This window comes from Pseudorasbora parva, chromosome 4 (genome assembly GCF_024679245.1).
Source record: "Pseudorasbora parva isolate DD20220531a chromosome 4, ASM2467924v1, whole genome shotgun sequence".
Lineage (NCBI taxonomy): Eukaryota > Metazoa > Chordata > Actinopteri > Cypriniformes > Gobionidae > Pseudorasbora > Pseudorasbora parva.
In genome coordinates this window covers 9,059,569-9,086,451 of record NC_090175.1, presented here as the reverse complement: position 1 = coordinate 9,086,451, position 26,883 = coordinate 9,059,569, and the positions used below count along the sequence as shown (strand labels likewise).

Here is a 26,883-nt window from a genome sequence, read left to right as displayed (position 1 = left end):
CCATTTTTACTTTTAGTGATAATTGAATAAATTCACTTTTATGTAATAGTATACACTGTCATAATTTGATTTTGTCCATTTTTACTTTTTGTGATAATTGAATAAATTCATTTTTGTGTAATAGTACACACTGTCATAATTTGATTTTGTCAATTTTGACTTTTTGTGATAATTGAAAAAATTCACTTTTATGTAATAGTATACACTGTCATAATTTGATTGTTTTGTCTATTTTGACTTTTTGTGATAATTGAATAAATTCACTTTTATGTAATAGTATACACTGTCATAATTTGATTTTGTCTATTTTGACTTTTTGTGATAATTGAATAAATTCACTTTTATGTAATAGTATACACTGTCATAATTTGATTTTGTCTATTTTGACTTTTTGTGATAATTGAATAAATTCACTTTTATGTAATAGTATACACTGTCATAATTTGATTTTGTCTATTTTGACTTTTTGTGATAATTGAATAAATTCACTTTTATGTAATAGTATACACTGTCATAATTTGATTTTGTCTATTTTGACTTTTTGTGATAATTGAATAAATTCACTTTTATGTATGTCTATTTTGACTTTTTGTGATAATTGAATAAATTCACTTTTATGTAATAGTATACACTGTCATAATTTGATTTTGTCTATTTTGACTTTTTGTGATAATTGAATAAATTCACTTTTATGTAATAGTATACACTGCCATAACTTGATTGTTTTGTCTATTTTGACTTTGTATTAATTTAATAAATTCACTTGTATGTAATAGTATACACTGCCATAATTTGATTGTTTTGTCCATTTTGACTTTGTAATAATTGAATAAATTCACTTTTATGTAATAGTATACACTGCCATAATTTGATTGTTTTGTCTATTTTGACTTTTTGTGATAGTTGAATAAATTCACTTTTATGTAATAGTATACACTGCCATAATTTGATTGTTTTGTCCATTTTGACTTTGTATTAATTTAATAAATTCACTTGTATGTAATAGTATACACTGCCATAATTTGATTGTTTTGTCCATTTTGACTTTGTAATAATTGAATAAATTCACTTTTATGTAATAGTATACACTGCCATAATTTGATTGTTTTGTCTATTTTGACTTTTTGTGATAGTTGAATAAATTCACTTTTATGTAATAGTATACACTGCCATAATTTGATTGTTTTGTCCATTTTGACTTTGTATTAATTTAATAAATTCACTTTTATGTAATAGTATACACTGTCATAATTTGATTTTGTCTATTTTGACTTTGTAATAATTGAATAAATTCACTTTTATGTAATAGTATACACTGTCATAATTTGATTTTGTCTATTTTGACTTTTTGTGATAATTGAATAAATTCACTTTTATGTAATAGTATACACTGCCATAACTTGATTGTTTTGTCTATTTTGACTTTGTATTAATTTAATAAATTCACTTGTATGTAATAGTATACACTGTCATAATTTGATTGTTTTGTCTATTTTGACTTTTTGTGATAATTGAATAAATTCACTTTTATGTAATAGTATACACTGTCATAATTTGATTGTTTTGTCCATTTTGACTTTGTATTAAATGAATAAATTCACTTTTATGTTATAGTACAGAGTCATAATTTGATTGTTTTGTCTATTTTGACTTTTTGTGATAATTGAATAAATTCACTTTTTTGTAATAGTATACACTGTCATAATTTGATTTTGTCCATTTTGACTTTTTGTGATAATTGAATAAATTCACTTTTATGTAATAGTATACACTGCCATAATTTGATTGTTTTGTCCGTTTTAACTTTGTAATAATTGAATAAATTCACTTTTATGTAATAGTATACACTGCCATAATTTGATTGTTTTGTCCGTTTTGACTTTGTAATAATTGAATAAATTCACTTTTATGTAATAGTATACACTGCCATAATTTGATTGTTTTGTCCGTTTTGACTTTGTAATAATTGAATAAATTCACTTTTATGTAATAGTATACACTGTCATAATTTGATTGTTTTGTCCATTTTGACTTTGTAATAATTGAATAAATTCACTTTTATGTAATAGTATACACTGTCATAATTTGATTGTTTTGTCCATTTGGACTTTTTGTGATAATTGAATAAATTCACTTTTATGTAATAGTATACACTGTCATAATTTGATTTTGTCCATTTTGACTTTTTGTGATAATTGAATAAATTCACTTTTATGTAATAGTATACACTGCCATAATTTGATTGTTTTGTCCGTTTTAACTTTGTAATAATTGAATAAATTCACTTTTATGTAATAGTATACACTGCCATAATTTGATTGTTTTGTCCGTTTTGACTTTGTAATAATTGAATAAATTCACTTTTATGTAATAGTATACACTGCCATAATTTGATTGTTTTGTCCGTTTTGACTTTGTAATAATTGAATAAATTCACTTTTATGTAATAGTATACACTGTCATAATTTGATTGTTTTGTCCATTTTGACTTTGTAATAATTGAATAAATTCACTTTTATGTAATAGTATACACTGCCATAATTTGATTGTTTTGTCTGTTTTGACTTTGTAATAATTGAATTAATTCACTTTTATGTAATAGTATACACTGCCGTAATTTGATTGTTTTGTCTATTTTGACTTTTTGTGATAGTTGAATAAATTCACTTTTATGTAATAGTAAACACTGTCATAATTTGATTGTTTTGTCCGTTTTGACTTTGTAATAATTGAATAAATTCACTTTTATGTAATAGTATACACTGCCATAATTTGATTGTTTTGTCTATTTTGACTTTTTGTGATAGTTGAATAAATTCACTTTTATGTAATAGTAAACACTGTCATAGTTTGATTGTTTTGTCCGTTTTGACTTTGTAATAATTGAATAAATTCACTTTTATGTAATAGTATACACTGTCATAATTTGATTGTTTTGTCCGTTTTGACTTTGTAAAATTGAATAAATTCACTTTTATGTAATAGTATACACTGCCATAATTTGATTGTTTTGTCTGTTTTGACTTTGTAATAATTGAATTAATTCACGTTTATGTAATAGTATACACTGCCATAATTTGATTGTTTTGTCTATTTTGACTTTTTGTGATAGTTGAATAAATTCACTTTTATGTAATAGTAAACACTGTCATAATTTGATTGTTTTGTCCGTTTTGACTTTGTAATAATTGAATAAATTCACTTTTATGTAATAGTATACACTGTCATAATTTGATTGTTTTGTCCATTTTGACTTTGTGATAATTGAATAAATTCACTTTTATGTAATAGTATACACTGTCATAATTTGATTGTTTTGTCCATTTTGACTTTGTAATAATTGAATAAATTCACTTTTATGTAATAGTATACACTGCCATAATTTGATTGTTTTGTCTATTTTGACTTTTTGTGATAGTTGAATAAATTCACTTTTATGTAATAGTATACACTGTCATAATTTGATTGTTTTGTCCGTTTTGACTTTGTAATAATTGAATAAATTCACTTTTATGTAATAGTATACACTGTCATAATTTGATTGTTTTGTCCATTTTGACTTTGTAATAATTGAATAAATTCACTTTTATGTAATAGTATACACTGTCATAATTTGATTGTTTTGTCCATTTTGACTTTGTAATAATTGAATAAATTCACTTTTATGTAATAGTATACAGTGTCATAATTTGATTGTTTTGTCCATTTTGACTTTTTGTGATAGTTGAATAAATTCACTTTTATGTAATAGTATACACTGCCGTAATTTGATTGTTTTGTCCATTTTGACTTTTTGTGATAATTGAATAAATTCACTTTTATGTAATAGTATACACTGCCATAATTTGATTGTTTTGTCTGTTTTGACTTTTTGTGATAGTTGAATAAATTCACTTTTATGTAAAGTATACACTGCCGTAATTTTATTGTTTTGTCCATTTTGACTTTTTGTGATAATTGAATAAATTCACTTTTATGTAATAGTATACACTGCCATAATTTGATTGTTTTGTCTGTTTTGACTTTGTAATAATTGAATTAATTCACTTTTATGTAATAGTATACACTGCCATAATTTGATTGTTTTGTCTATTTTGACTTTTTGTGATAGTTGAATAAATTCACTTTTATGTAATAGTATACACTGCCATAATTTGATTGTTTTGTCCGTTTTGACTTTTTGTGATAGTTGAATAAATTCACTTTTATGTAATAGTATACACTGCCGTAATTTGATTGTTTTGTCCATTTTGACTTTTTGTGATAATTGAATAAATTCACTTTTATGTAATAGTATACACTGTCATAATTTGATTGTTTTGTCCATTTTGACTTTGTAATAATTGAATAAATTCACTTTTATGTAATAGTATACACTGCCATAATTTGATTTTGTCTATTTTGACTTTTTGTGATAGTTGAATAAATTCACTTTTATGTAAAAGTATACACTGCCATAATTTGATTGTTTTGTCCATTTTGACTTTTTGTGATAGTTGAATAAATTCACTTTTATGTAATAGTATACACTGCCGTAATTTGATTGTTTTGTCCATTTTGACTTTTTGTGATAATTGAATAAATTCACTTTTATGTAATAGTATACACTGTCATAATTTGATTGTTTTGTCCATTTTGACTTTGTAATAATTGAATAAATTCACTTTTATGTAATAGTATACACTGCCATAATTTGATTTTGTCTATTTTGACTTTTTGTGATAATTGAATAAATTCACTTTTATGTAATAGTATACACTGCCATAATTTGATTGTTTTGTCCATTTTGACTTTTTGTGATAGTTGAATAAATTCACTTTTATGTAATAGTATACACTGCCGTAATTTGATTGTTTTGTCCATTTTGACTTTTTGTGATAATTGAATAAATTTACTTTTATGTAATAGTATACACTGCCGTAATTTGATTGTTTTGTCCATTTTGACTTTTTGTGATAATTGAATAAATTCACTTTTATGTAATAGTATACACTGCCGTAATTTGATTGTTTTGTCTATTTTGACTTTGTGATAATTTAATAAATTCACTTTTATGTAATAGTACACACTGTCATAATTTGATTGTTTTGTCCATTTTGACTTTGTATTAATTGAATAAATTCACTTTTATGTTTTGTCCATTTTGACTTTTTGTAATAATTGAATAAATTCACTTTTATGTAATAGTACACACTGCCGTTATTTGATTTTGTCTATTTTGACTTTTTTTGATAATTGAATAATTTAACTTTTATGTAATAGTATACACTGTCATAATTTGATTTTGTCCATTTTGCCTTTTTGTGATAATTGAATAAATTCACTTTTATGTAATAGTATACACTGTCATAATTTGATTGTTTTGTCTATTTTGACTTTGTGATAATTTAATAAATTCACTTTTATGTAATAGTACACACTGTCATAATTTGATTGTTTTGTCCATTTTGACTTTGTATTAATTGAATAAATTCACTTTTATGTTTTGTCCATTTTGACTTTTTGTAATAATTGAATAAATTCACTTTTATGTAATAGTACACACTGCCGTTATTTGATTTTGTCTATTTTGACTTTTTTTGATAATTGAATAATTTAACTTTTATGTAATAGTATACACTGTCGTATTTAGATTTTGAGTACCTACAATATCCCAAATGTGTCCAACTATTTGTAAAATGTGAGAAAATTGCTATTTTAACCAAGTACCGGGACGTGTCAGTACAGCATTTGAGGGAGTCGCCTGTCAATCGTGTCATATCTGCGCTACCCTTGGTTTTATTCTGTAGAAGCGCTTTACTCTTAGCAGTGTGAACAAGTCACAGCAGGGCCGAGCAAACGCACAGAGGAACGTCATGACATCATTTTAAACACACTTAAATGTATCTAATATGATAAACAGAGCTGCTTTACCACATAATCATAACCGGAAAAAGCGGAAGTTCAGTGTCCTGTCCCGTCATAATAAAAGTCCCGGTGTTCCCGAGCCGTGTGTGTGTGAACAAGCTCCAGCGGCCGTGCTCAGCTCCTCAACACTCGCTCCTGCTCTGCTTCACTACAGTAACGTTAATAACCGCATCCATCAACATGATTTCTGTCCGAGTCCTATTTCCCACCGGCTGTGAGGTGAAGACCACATGTCCCAAGATGCTGCGCTCACACTTGGCGTCATCAAACTACGCCTTTGTTTAGAATAGGTGCCCTCTAGTGGACGTAAAGTTGCATAGTGCACCTTTAAGCAAAAACTCACTTCATTTTGATTTTATTTTTAAGAAAAAAAGGAAAAATATCTTTCTCTCGTTTTACTTGTCTAGTGAATGAATGTTGATTAAAGAATTTTTTGATATTTGGACTGGAAACAAGAAAAAAATACTAAATAAGAAGAGCATTTTTTGCAGTGTGTGTGGGTTACAGCACAGGTTATCACTGGGGTACAGTTCAATTTTCCATCATTCGTGTGTTAATGGAACATGATGCATAAAGTATGACATTAACAGAAATACTAACTAGTTATATAACTACCTAACTGACTAACAGCCCTCTCTCACTGAGCCCTGTAATGACTAACACAATTCAAATAAAGTACAAAATAAATAGATTATGATTATGATTAAAGAGTAGTGTTTTTTCAAGTAATATATATATATATATATATATATATATATATATATATATATATATATATATATATATATATATATATATATATATATATATATATATATATATATATATATATAAATAAAAAATTAGACCATATTATTTAAGTTTCTTTTTCAAATAAAATAAAAAAAATCATTATTTTTTAAGCAATTAATACAACTTTCCATTTTCACCCTAAAATATTTAATATATTAATAAAATAAATGTTAATATAATAATAACATAAATTATATAAACTCATTATATAAATAATATAAATATAAAATAATATTATATTATAATATAAAAATAAAGAAATATTCAATCATTACATTTTTTAAACATAATATATGTATGTATATGTGTATATTTATAAATATATCATAATATATAACATATGATTCATAATGATATCCAACATTTTATCCTGTGTGTAATAAAGGTTTAGGCTTTAAAGGATATGAAGGATTTAATTTCCACTTAAATCATAATTTGTTATCTTCTCTGAATATCCATGATCTTAGGCATTTATTTCCAGCCACCAACCAATCACAATCTGTGTTTTATCTGTGGAGGCGGGACTTTACCGGAGGCTTCCACCTCGATCTCGACCCTGCCGTCCGTCTTCTCATTGTCGACCGAGAGCCACTCTTCAATCAGGAAGAAATAACTGCCGCCCGTCTGCAAGTCCTTCACTAGGACATACTGGAGCAGCCATGCCGGAGACAGACCTGAGAGACAGACATGTTTTTCTTACAGGTTTGTCCCGTTCCACAATGGCTAATGTTGCTTATGGCAGACCCGTGGGTCCGTTTGGTACCTTTGTTGTCGTGCCAGACGCGGATCTTGAGCACGGTGCCCATATTGCTGTCTGTGGCGATGTGGAAGATGTCCAGGCTGTTTCGGGCGAAGGCTCCGACGCTGTCCAGGTGTCTGTGTCCGCTGCGGCTCTCGCTGCCGTGAAGACTGATGCCAACGTGAGCCGTAGAGCCTGGAGTGGGGACAAAGACTCGGGATCAAACACTGACATCTCAGACTAATGCTATGATGTGGAGCTCAATGATTCTAGAGCAGAATACATTTTCTTGTTTCAAACAGAGATCACGATTCTGAAAAGACAACTAAACAAAATAGCATGTCATTTACTGGAGGTTTTGACAAAATGCTGATTGCTGCTGTCCATTTACAACATTTAATTGATCTGAATTAATTATTTGAAAGAGAAAAAAAAACTGGTTGAATGAATGATTCAATGACTCACTCATAAAGCTGCACTTGTTTCATTACTGGATGAATCAGCGTTTTTGAACGAATATTTTTAATTAATGATTCAATGACTCACTCATAAAGACTTCTCTTGTTTCATTAATGGATGAATCAGTGTTTGTGAATGAATCTCTTTAATAAATGATTCAATGACTCCCTCATAAAGACTTCTCGTTTCATTACTAGATGAATCAGCGTTTTTGAATTAATCTCTTCAATGAATGATTCAATGACTCACTCATAAAGACTTTACTTGTTTCATTACTAGATGAATCAGCGTTTTTGAATGAATCTCTTTAATAAATGATTCAATGACTCCCTCATAAAGACTTCTCTTGTTTCATTAATGGATGAATCAGTGTTTGTGAATGAATCTCTTTAATAAATTATTCAATGACTCCCTCATAAAGACTTCACTAGTTTCATTACTAGATGAATCAGCGTTTTTGAATGAATCTCTTGAATGAATGATTCACTGACTCACTCATAAAGACTTTACTTGTTTCATTACTAGATCAATCAGCGTTTTTGAATGAATCTTTTCAATGAATGATTCAATGACTCCCTCATAAAGACTTTACTTGTTTCATTACTAGATGAATCAGCGTTTTTGAATGAATCTCTTGAATGAATGATTCAATGACTCACTCATAAAGACTTCTCTTGTTTCATTAATGGATGAATCAGTGTTTGTGAATGAATCTCTTTAATAAATGATTCAATGACTCCCTCATAAAGACTTCTCTTGTTTCATTAATGGATGAATCAGTGTTTGTGAATGAATCTCTTTAATAAATTATTCAACGACTCCCTCATAAAGACTTCACTAGTTTCATTACTAGATGAATCAGCGTTTTTGAATGAATCTCTTGAATGAATGATTCAATGACTCACTCATAAAGACTTCTCTTGTTTCATTACTAGATGAATCAGCGTTTTTGAATGAATCTCTTTAATAAATTATTCAATGACTCACTCATAAAGAATTCTTGTTTCATTATTGGATGAATCAGCGTTTTTGGATGAATCTCTTGAATGAATGATTCAATGACTCACTCATAAAGACTTTTCTCGTTTCATTACTGGGTAAATTACTTTTTTTTGAACGACTCTCTTGAATGAATGATTCAATGACAAATGCACTTTTTAACAGTCACTTGTCTCCTCCTACTGGTGTAACGATGTAATTGACACAATCATTATTTAGCTCCTGTTTAAGTTGGTCACAAACATTCGTCGTGTTCAACAAAAATCTGCTTGGGTTGAGAGCATCTTGTGCTTTACATGCTTTTAATAACAGACAGACACAGGGTGGATCTTTTATGCCTATGAAATCTCTTAAAAGATGTAGTACCTTGACACAATGAGGCAGAGCTAGTCAGTGGTTGGTCGCTTTTTATAGCGATCGGATGGTATATTTCCGTCTAAGTGGACTAACCTAACGCTCCTGATCTCACCTGCTCCGTAGGCCCAGCCGGTTTTGACCTGGATCTCGTACTTGTACAGACCGTCCTTCCCGCACAGAGGCACCACAGAGGCCCGTCTCAGGTCCATCTGATCCAGCTTCCGCAGTATAGCGCCGGCCACGGCGTAACACAGCAGTCCGATCACACACACCAACACCACCACCAGACTACGAGTCACTGAACGCTCCTGACATGGAGCACACAAAGGACACGGCATTAGCACTTACTGTCCCTTAAACCAGCAGCTGTCAGACCATAACTCTTCAGATATAATAAAAACTATTTCAAATTATTAACATAACTCTTAAACTATACCTCAATATACATTGTAATGTGATTAATATAATATAATATAATATAATATAATATAATATAATATAATATAATATAATATATATAATATAATATAATATAATATAATATAATAAAAACTATTTCAAATTATTAACATAACTCTTAAACTATACCTCAATATATATTGTAATGTGATTAATATAATATAATATAATATAATATAATATAATATAATATAATATAATATAATATAATATAATATAATATAATATAATATTATAATATAATATAATATAAATACAACTATTAAAAATATTAATTTACTTTAAGGTATATTAATATAATAATAATAATTATATAATATGATACATACAATTAATATAGATTACAAATATTTTGGAAATAAAAATATGGTTAAAAAAACAGAAATATAAAAACACATTTTAAATACTAATTATTGTCAAAACAAAAAGAAGGCTCAGTTTAAAAATATTAATGTATAATACAAATTATAATTAATATAATTTAATATAATGTAATTAATATATACATTTAATAAAACAATTTTAAATTATTAATATATTTTATATAAGAAACTTACATAACTCTTAAGGAATCATTTCAACTATGTCCAGACACAGAGCTCATTTTAAAAATATTTATTTTTGAGAAAAATATATTTAATATAATATAATAAAATAGTATAATATTGATTAAAAAAAGATTTTAACAATAAAAAATAGAACATTTATTTAAAATTAAAAATCTATTTGTATATATTAAACTTGATAATAACATACATATATAAACATTTTCTATAAATCATCACTACTAATATAATATAATATCCTTTACATAAAAAACGTTAAATAAAAAAAACAACTATATATTTTAAACCAAAAATCATTATCGGTACTACTATTTCTGGACAGATGAAAAAATATTTAAAAAAATAATTTTTAAATGATTACTAATTTATAAGTGCTGCTAATATGAAGGAAAGCAGACTGTGTGCTGTGTTGAGTTGAGTTGTAATACTCACAGGAATGATGAAGGAGACGGCGTCGGGCGGGACGAACAGGCTGGCGGCGAAAGCGGTGAGATGGCGCGTGCGGCACACGGCCCGGCCCACGCTGGTCTCGGGAAGAGGGATCATGCCGTCTGTCCGCCACTGCTTGGCGCTCTCGCTGAAATACTGGCATAAAGACGTGAACACGGCCACCTCCAGCCGGATCAGAGCCGGATCCTCAGCGCCGCAGCCCAAGGACACGTTTATGAAGTGTTCCCGCGTGGTGTCATACGAACTGATGGAGAAATCAGCATCAAACGATCAGGTCAAAAGATTGTTTTTTGTAGCCTAGAAATCTAGACGCACCCTAGCGGCAGCAAATCTAATCTGCTGCGAGTGTCGTCTAGCAACTCTCAATACCCTTCTGAGCTGTAATCGCCAAACTCTGGTCTGGCCAATCACATCGTTTATAGAGTCGGCGGGCGGGGCTTAACATAATGACGGCCGAGTTGCGTTTGCGTGCTTCTAGTAAACACAGAAACTGGCGAACGGCGGCGGTCTTTCGAATCAGCTTTGACCGCGACTCTGGAAGACTTGGAGTTAAGCTTTTCTCTGAGAAAAGAACAAAGAACGGCACTGAAGTCATTCTTAAAAAGGGAAGATGTGTTCGGAGTTTAGCCGACCGGATACGGTGAATGTTTAATCAGTCAGCGAGCTCTGTTTCACCTTCGTTGCTCTGGTTGGTGTAGCGCTATCCTATCGCGTGCAGAGGGAGTTTGAAAGACAACCGTTTATCCGCCCCTCGGATTGAGCCGTCAATGGTGAGTTTCCAGACCAAACATCTTGATGTGGGTCTGGCTTGTCAGGCTATAGTTTTTGTGCATTAGTGCATCATCAGCGCAAATGCTTTTATTTTATTCGCTAAAAATCAAAAATACAACTTAACAAAATGGATAGAGATGTGACGAGATGAGCCACTCTCTTTGTGTTTTGTCTTAATCTTCATTTGGTGATATTAATGAATGAGTCACTCCACCCGCATACAAACTCATCCTTTATTAGGGATGAACGTCCTCTCATTAACATGCACTTCCAGGATTTCTCAGACAAATATAGCAGCGAGAAACATCAAAACATTACGACCTAAATTAGCTTAAGAGCTTAAAAGGGACCGTTCACCCAAAAATTTAAATTCTGTCATCATTTAGTCTCCCTCAAGTCCCTGTATGAGTTTCTATGTTCAGCTGAAGACAAAAGAAGATATTTTGAAGAAAGCTTGTAACAAAGCAGAGAGAGCAAACATTCACTACCATAGTATTTTTCCCCTCCTATGGATGTCAGTGTTTGCTCAATCTGCTTGGTTACAAGCATTCTTCAAAATATCTTCTTTTGTGTTCAGCTGAACAAAGAAACTCATACAGGGACTTGAGGGAGACTAAATGATGACTATCCCTTTATAACCGATGACATCTCTTACTTTGGAGACAGGAAGAAAGTGTAGTGTCGGTGGTCCAGGTCCTGTCCCCGCGTCATATTGAGCGTGATGCGTTTCCTGTCAGTGCTGTTGAATTCGTTGGGCCGTTCAGAAGTGTGCAGATAGGCCGTGATCGACGGATCCAACGCTTCCCACGTTTCTGGAGAATCTAAGGATGATGGGATGAATAGAAATAGTGTTAGAGATGCACAAAAGATGGATGACACTCCCTGAATGTGATATTTCCTCTCTAGGGATAAATAAATCAAGGAGATTTTTACAATGTTGGTACTCGCATATCATCATACTCATACATTACTAAACACTGACCCTGTGCTGTACTAGTCGACTAGTCTGTTAGTTCAGACGAAATAAAGTCAACATGTATTAGAAGTCACTTTCGGAAAAAATAAAATAAATAAATAAATAAATAAATTTATTATTAAAAAAAAAAGAAAGAAAAAAAAAAGGTGAAAAACTATAAAAATGAAACAAACTTAGAAAAATTGCCTTGCCAACTAACTGAAATAAATAAGTTTAAATTGAAGTACTAAAATTAATAAACCCAAAATAAGAATAAATTGAATAAATATAACAACCTAATAACAATTAAAACTTAAAATATAAAAATAAAAGCCAATTAAAATATCAATAAACACTATAAAAACATAAATAATACAAAAATAAACACTGGTGCCAAGTTAGTGTTTTATTAATCAAATATTATTAAATAAAATTCTGAAAAAATTCTGCATTTTACATTGATGAAATGTCATGCTATTTTCAGATAACATGAAATGAATTATGATGCTTTTATTCTAGGACTAGTTAAAAAAAATAAAAACTGCATTTTATTTTAAGTGTTAAGCATAGATACATCCTCTATATTAAAAGTATTTATTTTCTTTACATTTGTAGATTTTTTTCCCCAGACAAATTTTCTTAAAGGTGCAGTGTGTAATTTTTAGCGGCATCTAGAGGTGAGGTTGTGAATTGCACCCCACCCTCCCTTTCAGAGCACATAGAGAAGCTACGGTGGCCCACACAGGACAAAAATGTCATCGTCTTAGACAGCAGAGAGTAGCTAGCGCTCTGTAGAGCAGTTTGTCCTTTTAGGGCCACTGTAGAATCATGACGGCGCAAAATGGCGACTTCACTGTAAGAAGACCCGCGGTGTATAGAGACAGAAATGACTCTTTCTAAGGTAATAAAAATATAACGGTTCATTATGTAAGGTCTTTATACACCACTGAAAACATAGTTATGTATATTATATAGCATTTCTGTCAATACATCCTCAAACACACTATATACACACTGCACCTTTAAGCATGATGATCAGCATATTAAAGCCAATTATATAATTTCAGAAACATGTTGTCTTTATAAGATGACACCATGGGCGTCGTTCACAGAATTCACAGAAATCACTAAGTTATTTAATGTGTCTATAGTGTAGGGGTAAGATGCATGTTATCAAGTTTTAAAAAGTTTTGAAATCGATCAGAGGTTCGAATCCATCTTTTTTGTCACACTCACTCCCTTTTCCCATCATAAATCAGATCCGGAAGGTATTTATTTTCAATAAAAATGGAGAAAATATTAGAAAAGTGGAAAAAGCGTCTAACGTGTTTAATAATACGTTTTTATCGATTAGGGATAGTTAACAGTCATGTGCTGAATTAGAGAAGATAAAAGTGAGTGGGTCCAATATCATTGGTCGTAAAAAGCAGGTGGTCCTGTCCCACACACACACAATGGTTCCGACGCCCATGCATGACACCTATATATTGTTCTCGTACAGTATCTTTTATTTTTGGCACAGTTTGTGAATCAGTTGTTTTACTCTCAGTGTCTCCCCCTTGTGTTGGGTGTCTTACCGTCTATCACAGTGAAGTTGAGTTGGACGTAGACTCCCGCCTGTCTGTTGGCGTTCCCCGTGCTCACCCTCACAATGACCGAACTGCAGCGACTGACGTTCTCGGCTCCCGCCGGAGGCAAAATGGCCTCCAATCCGTTAGCGTCCAGCCCAGCCATGTTTCCATTATTAACGGTGACCGTTATGGCCTGGCTCTCGTCCAGGTCCGAGATGGGAATCTGTGTGCCGTTCACCGTGCGGAACTCCATGGACGCCACCTCGGTGGACACGGTGTAATTGGCGACGTAATTGAACGGAAACGGGTTTGGCTCCACCTGGAACAGCAGCTGCACGATGCCGTCCTCGCTGCTGGCTCCTTGGGGCAGTGCGCCTCCTGCTGCCCGTCCCAGACTGGCGTTGAACGCTCGCGGGATGGAGAAGCGGCGACACTCGGGCGCGTCGCTCTCGCCGTAGCAGAGCAGGCTCTGCGGGTCGGCACGCTTCCCGGCGGCTGCGATCTCGGCCCCGCGGAGGATCAGGGGCTCCTCGTTCAGGACGCGGCCCAGCATGAGGATCCTCATGAGCACGGAGGACAGGGTGTAGGCTTTCGCGGCCACTCGCAGCGGGTGCTGCTGCTCCTCTAAGAGGAACGGAGGCTGCTGGGAGATGCTGCTGTGGTCCTCCGCCTCCGGCTGCGGTGAGGAGGCCGCCTGGCTCACCTGGTGGATCAGGTCACCTGACGGGGGACAGGAGTGGAGGATTACTGAGCGGATGAATACTGAGAACCAGCAGGATAAAAGGCTCAGTTCAAAGCATAAAAAGACGAGAAGTGCTAGAAGACCGATTAGAACTGGATTTAATTGTCCAATTCATTAAAATGAGTTTTAATTTTTTTTTATTAATTGCAGTTATTAAACTACTGAGAAAAGCCCCAAAATAAAGATAACGCAAAGACATGGCAGATGAGTAAACAACAGATATAATCATATAATATAATGAACAAATATATTTTTATTTAAAAAATAGAAAAAAGAGAAGGGTCATTTAAAAAAAATACTCTAATTTGTCTTCATTTTGGGGCTTTTCTTAATAAAAGACATTAGCATGGCAAACATAATATAATTAAAAAAAATAAAATAATAAAATAATAATAATAATAATAATAATAATAGGTAAAAAAAAATAACTTTGAAAAATTGCCTTGACAACTATCTGAAATAAATGAGTTGAAAGTACTAAATAATAAGTAATAAATTGAAGTACTAAAATGACTAAACCTGAAATAAAATAAATTAAAGTTAAATAGATATTATACCATACCATAGATACCATATTTAAAAAACCTCTGATAAAAGCATAAAAGACATGGCAGATGAGCTGATAGCTGAATATTATAATACAATCATATATTAAAATAATCATCTAATTATAATTAATGTATATTTTTATTTTTAAAAATATAAATAGAAAATAAATAAATATACATATTTTAAACAAAAGGGTAAATGTCTTAATTTTGGGGCTTTTATTAATAAAAAAGTAATAATATTGAAAGTATAATATAGTATAACATTATTATTATATTAATAGTGAAGTAGTGATTCATTACGTTTCATTAATCTGAAGAAAAATTTAAATAAAAAACTGCTAAATATTAAAATAAAACAAAATAAAACGGTTGGGGTTAAATTATTATTAATTCGACAGCAATTTGATTTGTAAATTTAGTTCAGATACGTTAATGAGAGAAATGAAAATGACAACAAAAATGAGCGATGTGTAAACAAGTCAACAGCTTGTTCCCTCTGGGGATGGTTTGTGAGTGTGTGTTAGCAGAACAAGGCCATGAAATGGAAGAATCTGTTGCTCTCTCACTGTGTGTGTGTGTGTGTGTGTGTGTGTGTGTGTCTCACCCATGATATTGAGGATGTTGTCTGCTATCTCAGTCGGAGTGACTGTGCCCTGTTTAGTGTCTGTCTGCAGGATTTCTAACATGGACTCCAGTTTGTTCAGAGTGCTGTTCTGACACTCTTCACACACAAACTCTCGACTCACAGCCTGAGAACACACACAGAAAAGAAAGAGTTTGTTAACTGGTTGACCTCCTGCGTGCCGCTGAGCGGGTCAGGACACACTCGTCTCACCGTGCACTGCGCGAGCGCCGCTGATGTCTGCTGGATGTCACTGACGGTGATGAGGTCCAGAGACGTCAGAGCTCTGGTGATGTTTCCTCTGATGCTCACGCGATACTGACGCTCGGCCTTAGACACTCGCTCACGTCTGCGGGACACACCCTGCTCATACTGACACACACACACACACACACATACACACAAACACACACACACACACACACACGTGAGAGGATGAGCGGATGGAGAAAGCCATGACGGATGGATGGAGAGGTGGATCGACAGATAGAGAGACAAAACAAACAGAACGCTAGAATGATAGAAAAAAATTACAGACAGATGATAACAACAGATTAGATGATGACAGACAGACAGAAAGACAGACGGACAGACAGACAGAAAGACGGACGGACAAACGGACGGACGGACAGACAGAAAGACAGACAGACAGAAAGACGGACGGACAAACAGACGGACAGATATACAGAAAGACGGACGGACAGACAGACAGAAAGACGGACGGACAGACAGACAGAAAGACGGACGGACAAACGGACAGAAAGACAGACGGACAAACGGACGGACGGACAGAAAGACGGACGGACAGACAGACAGAAAGACGGACGGACAGACAGACAGAAAGACAGACGGACAAACGGACGGACGGACAGAAAGACAGACAGACAGAAAGACGGACGGACAGACAGAAAGACAGACAGATGGACGGACGGACAGACAGAAAGACGGACGGACAGACGGACAGACAGAAAGACGGATGGACAGACAGAAAGAGAGAAAGACAGACGGACAGACAGACAGACAGAAAGAGAGACAGACAGACGGACGGTCGGACGGACAGACAGACAGACAGACAGACAGACAGACGGAAGGATGGACAGAAAGACAGACAGACAGACGGAAGGACGGACAGATAAAAGACAGACAGACAGACAGAAAGACTGACGGACGGACAGACAGACAAAAGAAAGACAGACAGACGAAAGACAGACAGACAAACGTAAGGATGGACAGACAAAAAGACAGACAGACAGACAAACGGAAGGATGGACAGACAAAGACAGACAGACAGACAGACAGACAGACGGAAGGACGGACAGATAAAAGACAGACAGACAGACAGACAGAAAGACAGAAAGACTGACGGACGGATGGAAGGACAGACAGACAAAAGAAAGACAGACAGACGAAAGACAGACAGACAGACAGAAAGACTGACGGACGGATGGAAGGACAGACAGACAAAAGAAAGACAGACAGACGAAAGACAGACAGACAGACAGACAGACAGAAAGACTGATGGACAGATGGAAGGACAGACAGACAAAAGAAAGACAGACAGACGAAAGACCGACAGACAGACAGACAGATAGACAGACAGACAGACAGACAGAAAGACAGACAGACGGAAGGATGGACAGACAGAAAGACAGACAGACAGACGGAAGGACGGACAGATAAAAGACAGACAGGCAGACAGACAGACAGAAAGACTGACGGACGGACAGAAGGACAGACAGACAAAAGAAAGACAGACAGACGAAAGACAGACAGACAGACAGACAGACAGACAAACGGAAGGATGGACAGACAAAAAGACAGACAGACAGACAAACGGAAGGATGGACAGACAAAGACAGACAGACAGACAGACGGAAGGACGGACAGATAAAAGACAGACAGACAGACAGACAGACAGACAGAAAGACAGAAAGACTGACGGACGGATGGAAGGACAGACAGACAAAAGAAAGACAGACAGACGAAAGACAGACAGACAGACAGACAGAAAGACTGACGGACGGATGGAAGGACAGACAGACAAAAGAAAGACAGACAGACGAAAGACAGACAGACAGACAGACAGACAGAAAGACTGACGGACGGATGGAAGGACAGACAGACGAAAGACAGACAGACAGACAGACAGTCAGACAGACAGATAAACAGACAGAAAGACAGACAGAAAGACTGACGGACAGACAGACAAAAGAAAGACAGACAGACGAAAGACCGACAGACAGACAGAAAGACTGACGGAGAGATGGAAGGACAGACAGACAAAAGAAAGACAGACAGACGAAAGACTGACAGACAGACAGACAGATAGACAGACAGACGAAAGACCGACAGACAGACAGACAGATAGACAGACAGACAGACAACAGACAGATAGACAGGCAGATAGAAGGACAGACAAAAGACAGACAGATAGAAAGACAGACAGACAGACAAAAGAAAGACAGACGACAGACAGCCAAAAGACAGACAGACGGTATGTAATGTTGTCTCACCTCATTGAGGACCGTGATGAGGGCGAGTGAGAGCTCCCGTACCCTCTGTGAGTCTCCCTGTCGGAGCAGCTCTCTCAGGCTGGAGTCGGTCAGGTGGCTGAGCCAGTGAGGGAGCGAGCTGAAGCTGAGAGGAACCGCCGGCAGCACCACCTCCAGCGACCTGAGGAGCAAATCACAAACCGTTCACAACGCTGGACAGCACAGACAGGAGCACAAGAAGTCTGTGTGCCAAGCTGTGGCTTACTTGTTGAGGGCCATGACTGACGCCCCCTGGTGGTCCTCCACCATGACTGAGGCAGAGACTCGGTACTGGGCCGAGCTGAAGCCGGGCGGCAGGAAGGCCGAGTGCTCTGGACTCGTGCCTTTATACACACAGAACTCCTCGCAGTACAGCTCAGAGCAGCGCACCGCCAGCAGACTATACACCAGCTGGGACTCCGTCTCATCCAAATCAGCGTAGCCTGGAAATCAGACACGAGTCATGTGATTGTTCAACACCTAGTTCTCAGGATCTTACAGGAAGTGGTTGTTCTCCAGCCTCACCTGAGCACCTGAAGTGCACTCTCTCCATGAGCGTGCGCACCTGAGGCCCGTCCCCATCGGCCCACAGAGAGCACGCCCCCCCCGCTGGAGGCAGGTTGGGGTGGAGCTCGATGTAGGCCACACCCTCGCGGTCCATACTGTCATCGGTCACATGGAGGCTGAATTTGTAGGAGTCTCCGTCCCGGAGAATGCCCTGCCTGAGGACCAGGTGCATGCTGTCGCTGCCCGTGGTGGTGGTGTTCAGATCCAGCACCAGCGTCTCGTTTCCACGGGTCTTCGCCGTCCACCGCTAACAGCAACAACACAACACACACAACACACACGTCAGCAGGATTTCTGTCATCTCCAGAAGTTCACATCACTATAGCATTGTAAAAATTAACATTTTTCTTTTAATCATTAAAGTGAATTACTAAATTAAAATAACTTATCTAAATGCATTTATTATTCTAATTTAACATTTAACTTTATTAAAATATAAATTATTTGAATACATTTACATTAATAATTCAAATGAAATGCGTTAAAAACATATTAATATTAATTATTTCAAATGCATACGTAAAATTTCCATGTAATTTATATATATATATATATATATATATATATATATATATATATATATATATATATATATATATATATATATATATATATATATATATATATATATATATATATATATATATTCATATTCACCTGGGCAGCTTTTATGCATTTATTTAAATGAGCAGATTATAAGATTTAAAATTAATATCAATTTATTATACATTGGAAAAAATGATTACATATCATGTATTTTAATAATTATAATATTGTATATATTATATTATTATTTACATTTTATAATTATTTAAAAAATTACTTTTATGAAGCTACAAACATTTTCATAATTTTAAAAAAAATCTAACTACAAAGTTTTAAAATTCTATTATTTATATTTAAAAAATTATATTCATGATAGGTTCCAATTTTTTTAAATTAATTAAACCCAAATGGATTAGGCTATATTAACTGCATTTATAAATAATACAAATATGATTTGAAAGCATTCTTTATGAAATGCATTAGAAGAAATATTATATATAATTTTATATATATATATTTTTTTTTATTTTTTATTTTTATAAAATTTTATAAAAATAATAATTATTATTTAAAATGTCTATATAGTTTTATATGTAACTAAAAAATTGTCAATAATAAGAAATAATTGAATTGATTTAAAAATATATATATTTTAGTTACATTTTTAATGAGCTTCAGGCAGGTTTTTCAGTAACCTTTCAGTGACCTCCATCAGCATCAATCCGAATCAGCACTTATCTTAAATATTTAAATATATAATAAATAAATAAAAACGCTTTGATTTTTATCATTAAAGTACGCAAAACTTGTTTTTATTTATATTCTATTAAAGCAATCTATTAATTAAAATTAAATGCATTCATTATGTTAATCAAATAATTAACTTTATTGTAATAAACGTACATGAAATGCATGATGTAAATATGTAATAACTCGTGTCTATTTCGAATGCCTCCGCAGCTTAAGCCGGCTCTTCAGTAACGGCGACCTCCATCAGCACCAGTCCCGCTCAGCACTCGTGTGAACCTCTAGATAAGAGTCCCTAAATGGGCCATAATGTTTACTGACTCAAGGCCCAAGGGGAAAGAGTGTTTGACCGCCTTCACCAAGTAAACGTCTGTGTGTGTGTGTGTGTGGGCTTGTTTTTGTGACATATGAGGACACAAATGTGTATAATGCCATGGTGATGACACAGGTATTACAGGAGAGGGTGAAATATGAGGACATTACCCATGTCCACACTTTTCAAAATGCTTATAAATCATACAGGATGAGATTTTTTGAGAAAGTAAAAATGCAGAATGTTTCCTGTGATGGGTAGGTTTAGGGTATGGGCTGTGTGTGTGTGTGTGTGTGTGTGTGTGTGTGTGTGTGTGTGTGTGTGTGTGTGTGTGTGTGTGTTGGGTAGGTTTAGGGGTAGGAGCATTGTAAGGGGATAGAAAGTACGGTTTGTACAGTATAAAAACCATTACGCCTATGGAATGTCCCCACATTTCACAAAAATAAATGTGTGTGTGTGTGTGTGTGTGTGTGTGTGTGTGTGTGTGTTTAACGAGGTCTAATCCGTTGGAACATATCCCATCATAACGATGACATCATCTCCCCCCCCCCCCCCCCCCCCTGGTTCCCAAAACCATAACATCACTCCAGCCTCAGTCTAAACATCATCAGAAAGCCGGATGGGAAAAGCAGGAGGAAAGCCCATGAAAAAAGAGATGTTCGGCCATTTTAGAATTACATCATTCTGCTCCCCATGTAAAGCTCTCTTCAATAAATGATTACGACGTTCCCTCTAATAAATAAGGCACGAGTGACTCACAAAATCCAAATGTGTCATTCCCAACATTCATATTCTATGAGGATCCTGTTACTCCTGGGGACAAATTACATCATGCTTTCAAACTCTGCAGGACAGCAGCTCTCTGGGACCGAACCAGCCTCCCCCTGACGCAAAGGAACAAAAATTCCCTTAAGTAGGGCTGCACAATTAATCTAATTTGTAATCGTGATTACATTTATGGATGCCACTATTATGTAATCGTTCAATAAAATGTAATCGCAATTACCAAAAAAGGAAAAAAGTCCACTTATACTTGATGTGTTTTTTCTTCTTCTACAGGTTATCTTAAGTTTTTTCACCCCCTAGTTTTTATTATTTTTAGTATAACATTATTTGATTTAATTATAACACATTATTTAAAGAAACCAAACCAATGTATATTTGACTTTTGAGGCTTAATGCTAAACAAAATCAATAAAAGTTTTTCAGGAAGACCGTTTTCATCTTGCTTATTTTGATATGACATTATGGCATGCGGTCGCTTCAAACAATGGCATAAAGCTATTCATAATATCATTCAATGTAAATTGTGATAATCGTAATCAATAATCGCAATTACAATTTCAAGGGAATAAACCTGGTTTAAAGGGTTAGTTCACCCAAAAATGAACTTGATGTCATTAACTCCTCCCCCTAATGTCGTCCCACACCCGTAAAACCTCCGTTCATCTTCACACACAGTTTAAGATATTTTATATTTAGTCCGAGAGCGTATGCAAGTGTATGCACACTATACTGTCCGTGTCCAGAAAGGGAATAAAAACATCATCAGAGTAGTCCATATGAGACATCAGTGGGTTAATCAGAGTCTCTTGAAGCATCGAAAATACATTTTGGTACAAAAATAACAAAAACTACGACTTTATTCAGCATTGTCTTCTCTTCCGCATTTGTGTTCAATCCTCAAATAAAGATTCAAACGGTTATGAATCAGTGAATCGATTCATGATTCGGATCGTGTGTCAAACTGCTGAAATCACGTGACATTGCCGATCCGAATCATGAATCGATTCACAGATTCAACTCTTTTTCTGAGGATTGAACACTTGCATACGCTCTCAGACTAAATATAAAATATCTTAAACTGTGTGTGAAGATGAACGGAGGTCTTACGGGTGTGGAACGACATTAGGGTGAGTCATTAATGACATAAATTTCATTTTTGGGTGAACTAACCCTTTAATATTGATTAGTAGACAGTGTGTGTGTGTGTGTGTGTGTGTGTGTGTGTGTGTGTGTGTGTGTGTGTGTGTGGTTCTCACCCCTCTGTGTGAGCTGTGACAGTTATTGCAGGTGCCAGCCAAGTACACGTAAGAGCTCTGACTGATCTCGTAGCGAGACTGAGCTTTGCACGACACACACTCCAGCGAAACCATCGGGATGCGGCCGCTCTGGACCCACACCTGCCACCAGAAAAAGAGAGAAAGGAAAAAAAACACTTCAATAAGTGAACTGAAGTTACGCCATTACGTTTTCTGTTGCCCGTGGAAACCGATTGATTTAAGCGATGTTACCCCTGACCTGTTCTGACGGGGACACGGGAATAATGCATTCTGTTCAGTTATTGAGAGGAAATAAAGGGATGGTATTGATGGAGTTCTTCATGACTCTACATCTGTTTTCTCACGGTTCCCAAAGGAATCAGACCTTGAAAGCTAAATCTCATGAAATGCTCCCTTTGACATATATCAGGCTTAGAAATCTGAAGGTCAGAAGATTAGAAAGTTAATTATGTTTTGAATTATGTAAAGCATCTCCCTTTTACCTGTTCGGATCAGTTAATCGTAGATAAATAAAGAGTATGCTAAAAAAGAATGAATAATTTGTAATGATAATAGCAAGTCATTTCCCTGCTGTAGAGCAAAACAAAAAGGATGGAATTCACTAACAATGAATAGCAGATGCTCATAACTTTGTTCATTTGCAGGCGCTTCATTATTGAAAGTATGCATATCAGGGAACAGCACTAGTACACCCACACAAAACACAGTGTGCACAGCACAATTCAACATCTTGAAGGCCGCTTTTGAGTAAAGAGGTTGTGGAGGATGGATGTGCTTTTGTCCATAAAAAAAACGAAATAAATAAGATTCAGATTACCGCCAACTTTCCATGGGCTGGCAACAGCATGACGTTAATTGTGGCCTGAGTTTTTGATTGTGAATAATGAGTTTTCTATAATGAGCCTTATTTACATGGAAATGCATGTTTGCACTGAAAAGAATGACAATGACTTCATTTAAATGTTGCTGCTCTTTTCACTACATCTTTAGTCCCTTTAGCCCTAAGGGCATTTTCAGAGATGTTTTTGAGTGACAGCCACAAAAGTAAAGACCCATAATGCCAAAACTATAGCAAGGAGAGCCAAAAACTTGCTATTGTTTGATGGAAAACTTTTTAAAAAAATGGTTTGACAAAAACTGATGATAAAATAAAAAACAACAGTTTGCTCAAGATAATTTTTTACATATTTTTTTTATTTGAAATGCAACATCTCAGGAAGGAAATAAGATACTTTTTTGGTTCAGTTCCTTTAAATGTGTTCTGCATCTGAATCAAATGTTGTGGTGATAGCATAAAGTAATCCAAAGTTACAGCATTTGGGAACTAGGTAGCTTTTAACAGTAAAATAATAATAATAATAATAATAATAATAATAATAATAATAATAATAATAATAATAATAATAATAATAATAAATAGGGCTGTCAAACGATTAAAATATTTAATCGTGATTAATCGCATGATTGTCATGAGTTAACTCGCGATTAATCGCATGATTGTCATGAGTTAACTCGCGATTAATCACATGATTGTCATGAGTTAACTCGCGATTAATCGCATGATTGTCATGAGTTAACTCGCGATTAATCACATGATTGTCATGAGTTAACTCGCGATTAATCACATGATTGTCATGAGTTAACTCGCGATTAATCACATGATTGTCATGAGTTAACTCGCGATTAATCACATGATTGTCATGAGTTAACTCGCGATTAATCGCATGATTGTCATGAGTTAACTCGCGATTAATCACATGATTGTCATGAGTTAACTCGCGATTAATTGCATGATTGTCTTGAGTTAACTCGCGATTAATCGCATGATCGTCATGAGTTAACTCGCAATTAATCGCATGATTGTCATGAGTTAACTCGCGATTAATCGCATGATTGTCATGAGTTAACTCGCGATTAATCGCATGATTGTCATGAGTTAACTCGCGATTAATCACAATTTATTCGCACATTTTTATATGTTGTAAATGTATCTTAAATTAAGTTTGAATTAAGTTTTTAATACTCTAATCAACATGGGTATATGGACTAATATGCATCCTTTATGCAAATGTACGTTTATTATTAGTGAAGCCATACTTATTCAATAATAATCAATAATACAGCATGAAGACTAGAGATGTATCAAAGGTCACAGATGTTTATCAAGAACTTGTTCACGTCTCTTAAGCCTAAGCTTAAAAATTCAGAATAAGCTGTTTGCTCATTTTAAGAATATAAATAAAGGTAGTATTACTGGCAGTTTAGTTCAGAACAGGGCATAGTTAGTATGCAAAAGTGGTAATGTGAAAGCTGTCATGCGGACCTGTGAGCGCACCAGAACCACACCATACCTGGAGGAGGTCCATATTCCACGAGTAGGAATATAGTGCGGCCCCTTTAAGAGACGCGCGCTCCATATTGAACTGCCTGTATTTTGTGTGTGCGCGCCGAACTGTGCCGCAATTCACGTAAACAGTGCAAGATTCGGGAGCGCTCCTGTTCAGGAAAGTAACCTGTGCATTCGTTTTAGCCGATTGTAATGCATTTAGTTCAATATAACACATGTACTTTAAGTGGTGATGTGTCAATGGTTTAACTCAGACATGAGCGAGAGTGAGCTTCAGTGTATTCACGCATCGCGCTCGGACTGCAGAGCATGTGCTTAATGTAAACAGACTTTTCTTTCGACCTGGTGTCTAATATGGTTAAACAGAAAATATGGTAGCTTCTAGGCAATAACTGCACTTCTGGTTTAGAATATTAATGTTAACCATTTTCTTTCCCTTTTAATGTTTGCTGCTGCATCCTTTACGTCTACGGCTTATTTTGATCTCTCCAACTACGGGCCACAGATCAAACAGAAAATGCGCGCTGCGTTAACGCGCATTAATAAATTTAGTGCCGTTAAAATGAATTTGCGTTAATGCGTTATTCACTTTTTTTGTATTTATCAGGACATAACTCAGCACTACTTAGGAAATACTAAAATTGGCTACAATGATGTAAAGTTCAAACTCCATTCCAATCAAACTCCAAATGACACCTATTTTGTGTTAATCAAGGCAGAAGTTTTGAAAGATATGATTATTCATTTTTTTTTCTTAGCTAGGTGGCGCCCACCGGCGGTACACTCCGTTTTATGGGCACTTGTTAGGAGTTGTCAAAACGGTTACATTCTTTAAAAAGCTAAAATTATACATATTTTGTGGGGGTTTTCATTCAGTGCGTGCATAGCAATTTGATTTAGATATTTTTCGGGGTTGTCCCATTGGCGGTACACTTCAGGCTTAAGCGGTAAAACTGGATTGTGGGTAGTAATTGAATACTATCTTCTGTGTGCACAATATTTTTAAGGGAGAGAGGTGAAAAAATATAAGGAGTAAATTCAAACACGGTTTTGTTTGAAAAATCGTAATCTTCAATAAGGGCCCTCACCGTTTGGGTCGTGGACTCTGGGGTCATGCCTTCTTTGCTGACGGTCAGGCGGAAGGTATACTCAACGTCCACCTCCAGTTCGGACCCGGAGATTCCCAGAACCGGGTCGCTCGGGCCCAACCCGAAATGCAGAGTGGAGCAGTGATCTGGACCCTGTGTGGTGAAATCAAGAGACACTTTACCATCACTGCATTTGGTCATAAATCACCTCATATATTTGCTTAAGGATATACAAGACAACAGCATAACCATCAGACATCTGCTCAATAAAAACATTTGATTATTAAAAGCCCAAAGAAAAGTGTGTTTGCACTTCCTTTACAATAAATGCCACTTGGTTTTATATTTTATTATTGAATGCAATGCCTTTCATACATTTTTAATGTAGCTAAAGTGCTATTTTTGAGCTTGAAATATTCCATTATACCTGATATAATATTCTTTTGAATTTCTATCAGTGATAAAACGTTTTAATAAGCTGGAATCTCTGCTGCTCTCCTGCAGCTCAGAGGAATGCTAAGTTATAGTTATATAACTGAATTTAACTATACACCACCCAAACATCCACTTTTGTGGCTCATACTTGACATATTTTGACTTTTCCGAGTTGCTGTGCACATATTTAAGTCTCTGATACTAGACGTCCCTCATGCTCAAACACCTTTTTCTCTCAAATTCATATTCAAATCTCTGTTAGAGCTTTTTAATGGCAATTACTCAAACTCTCCAAACCTCTCTCAA

At 34.8% G+C, this 26,883-nt stretch overlaps 1 protein-coding gene across 1 annotated transcript in view; it reads right to left on the bottom strand.

The window, feature by feature from the left end:
• Positions 1-26,883, bottom strand: part of pkd1a (polycystic kidney disease 1a) — a 139,218-nt gene that overhangs the window by 37,295 nt on the left and 75,040 nt on the right. Inside the window, exons 18-30 of the mRNA XM_067440787.1 lie at positions 26,143-26,295; positions 22,687-22,827; positions 18,997-19,285; positions 18,698-18,914; positions 18,454-18,613; positions 16,154-16,312; positions 15,923-16,067; positions 14,032-14,745; positions 12,155-12,320; positions 10,711-10,972; positions 9,366-9,561; positions 7,463-7,633; positions 7,230-7,373 (exon numbers count right to left, since the gene is read on the bottom strand). Of these exons, the coding sequence (XP_067296888.1) occupies positions 7,230-7,373; positions 7,463-7,633; positions 9,366-9,561; positions 10,711-10,972; positions 12,155-12,320; positions 14,032-14,745; positions 15,923-16,067; positions 16,154-16,312; positions 18,454-18,613; positions 18,698-18,914; positions 18,997-19,285; positions 22,687-22,827; positions 26,143-26,295 (2,917 nt within the window). The remainder of the gene's footprint in view (positions 1-7,229; positions 7,374-7,462; positions 7,634-9,365; positions 9,562-10,710; positions 10,973-12,154; positions 12,321-14,031; positions 14,746-15,922; positions 16,068-16,153; positions 16,313-18,453; positions 18,614-18,697; positions 18,915-18,996; positions 19,286-22,686; positions 22,828-26,142; positions 26,296-26,883) is intronic.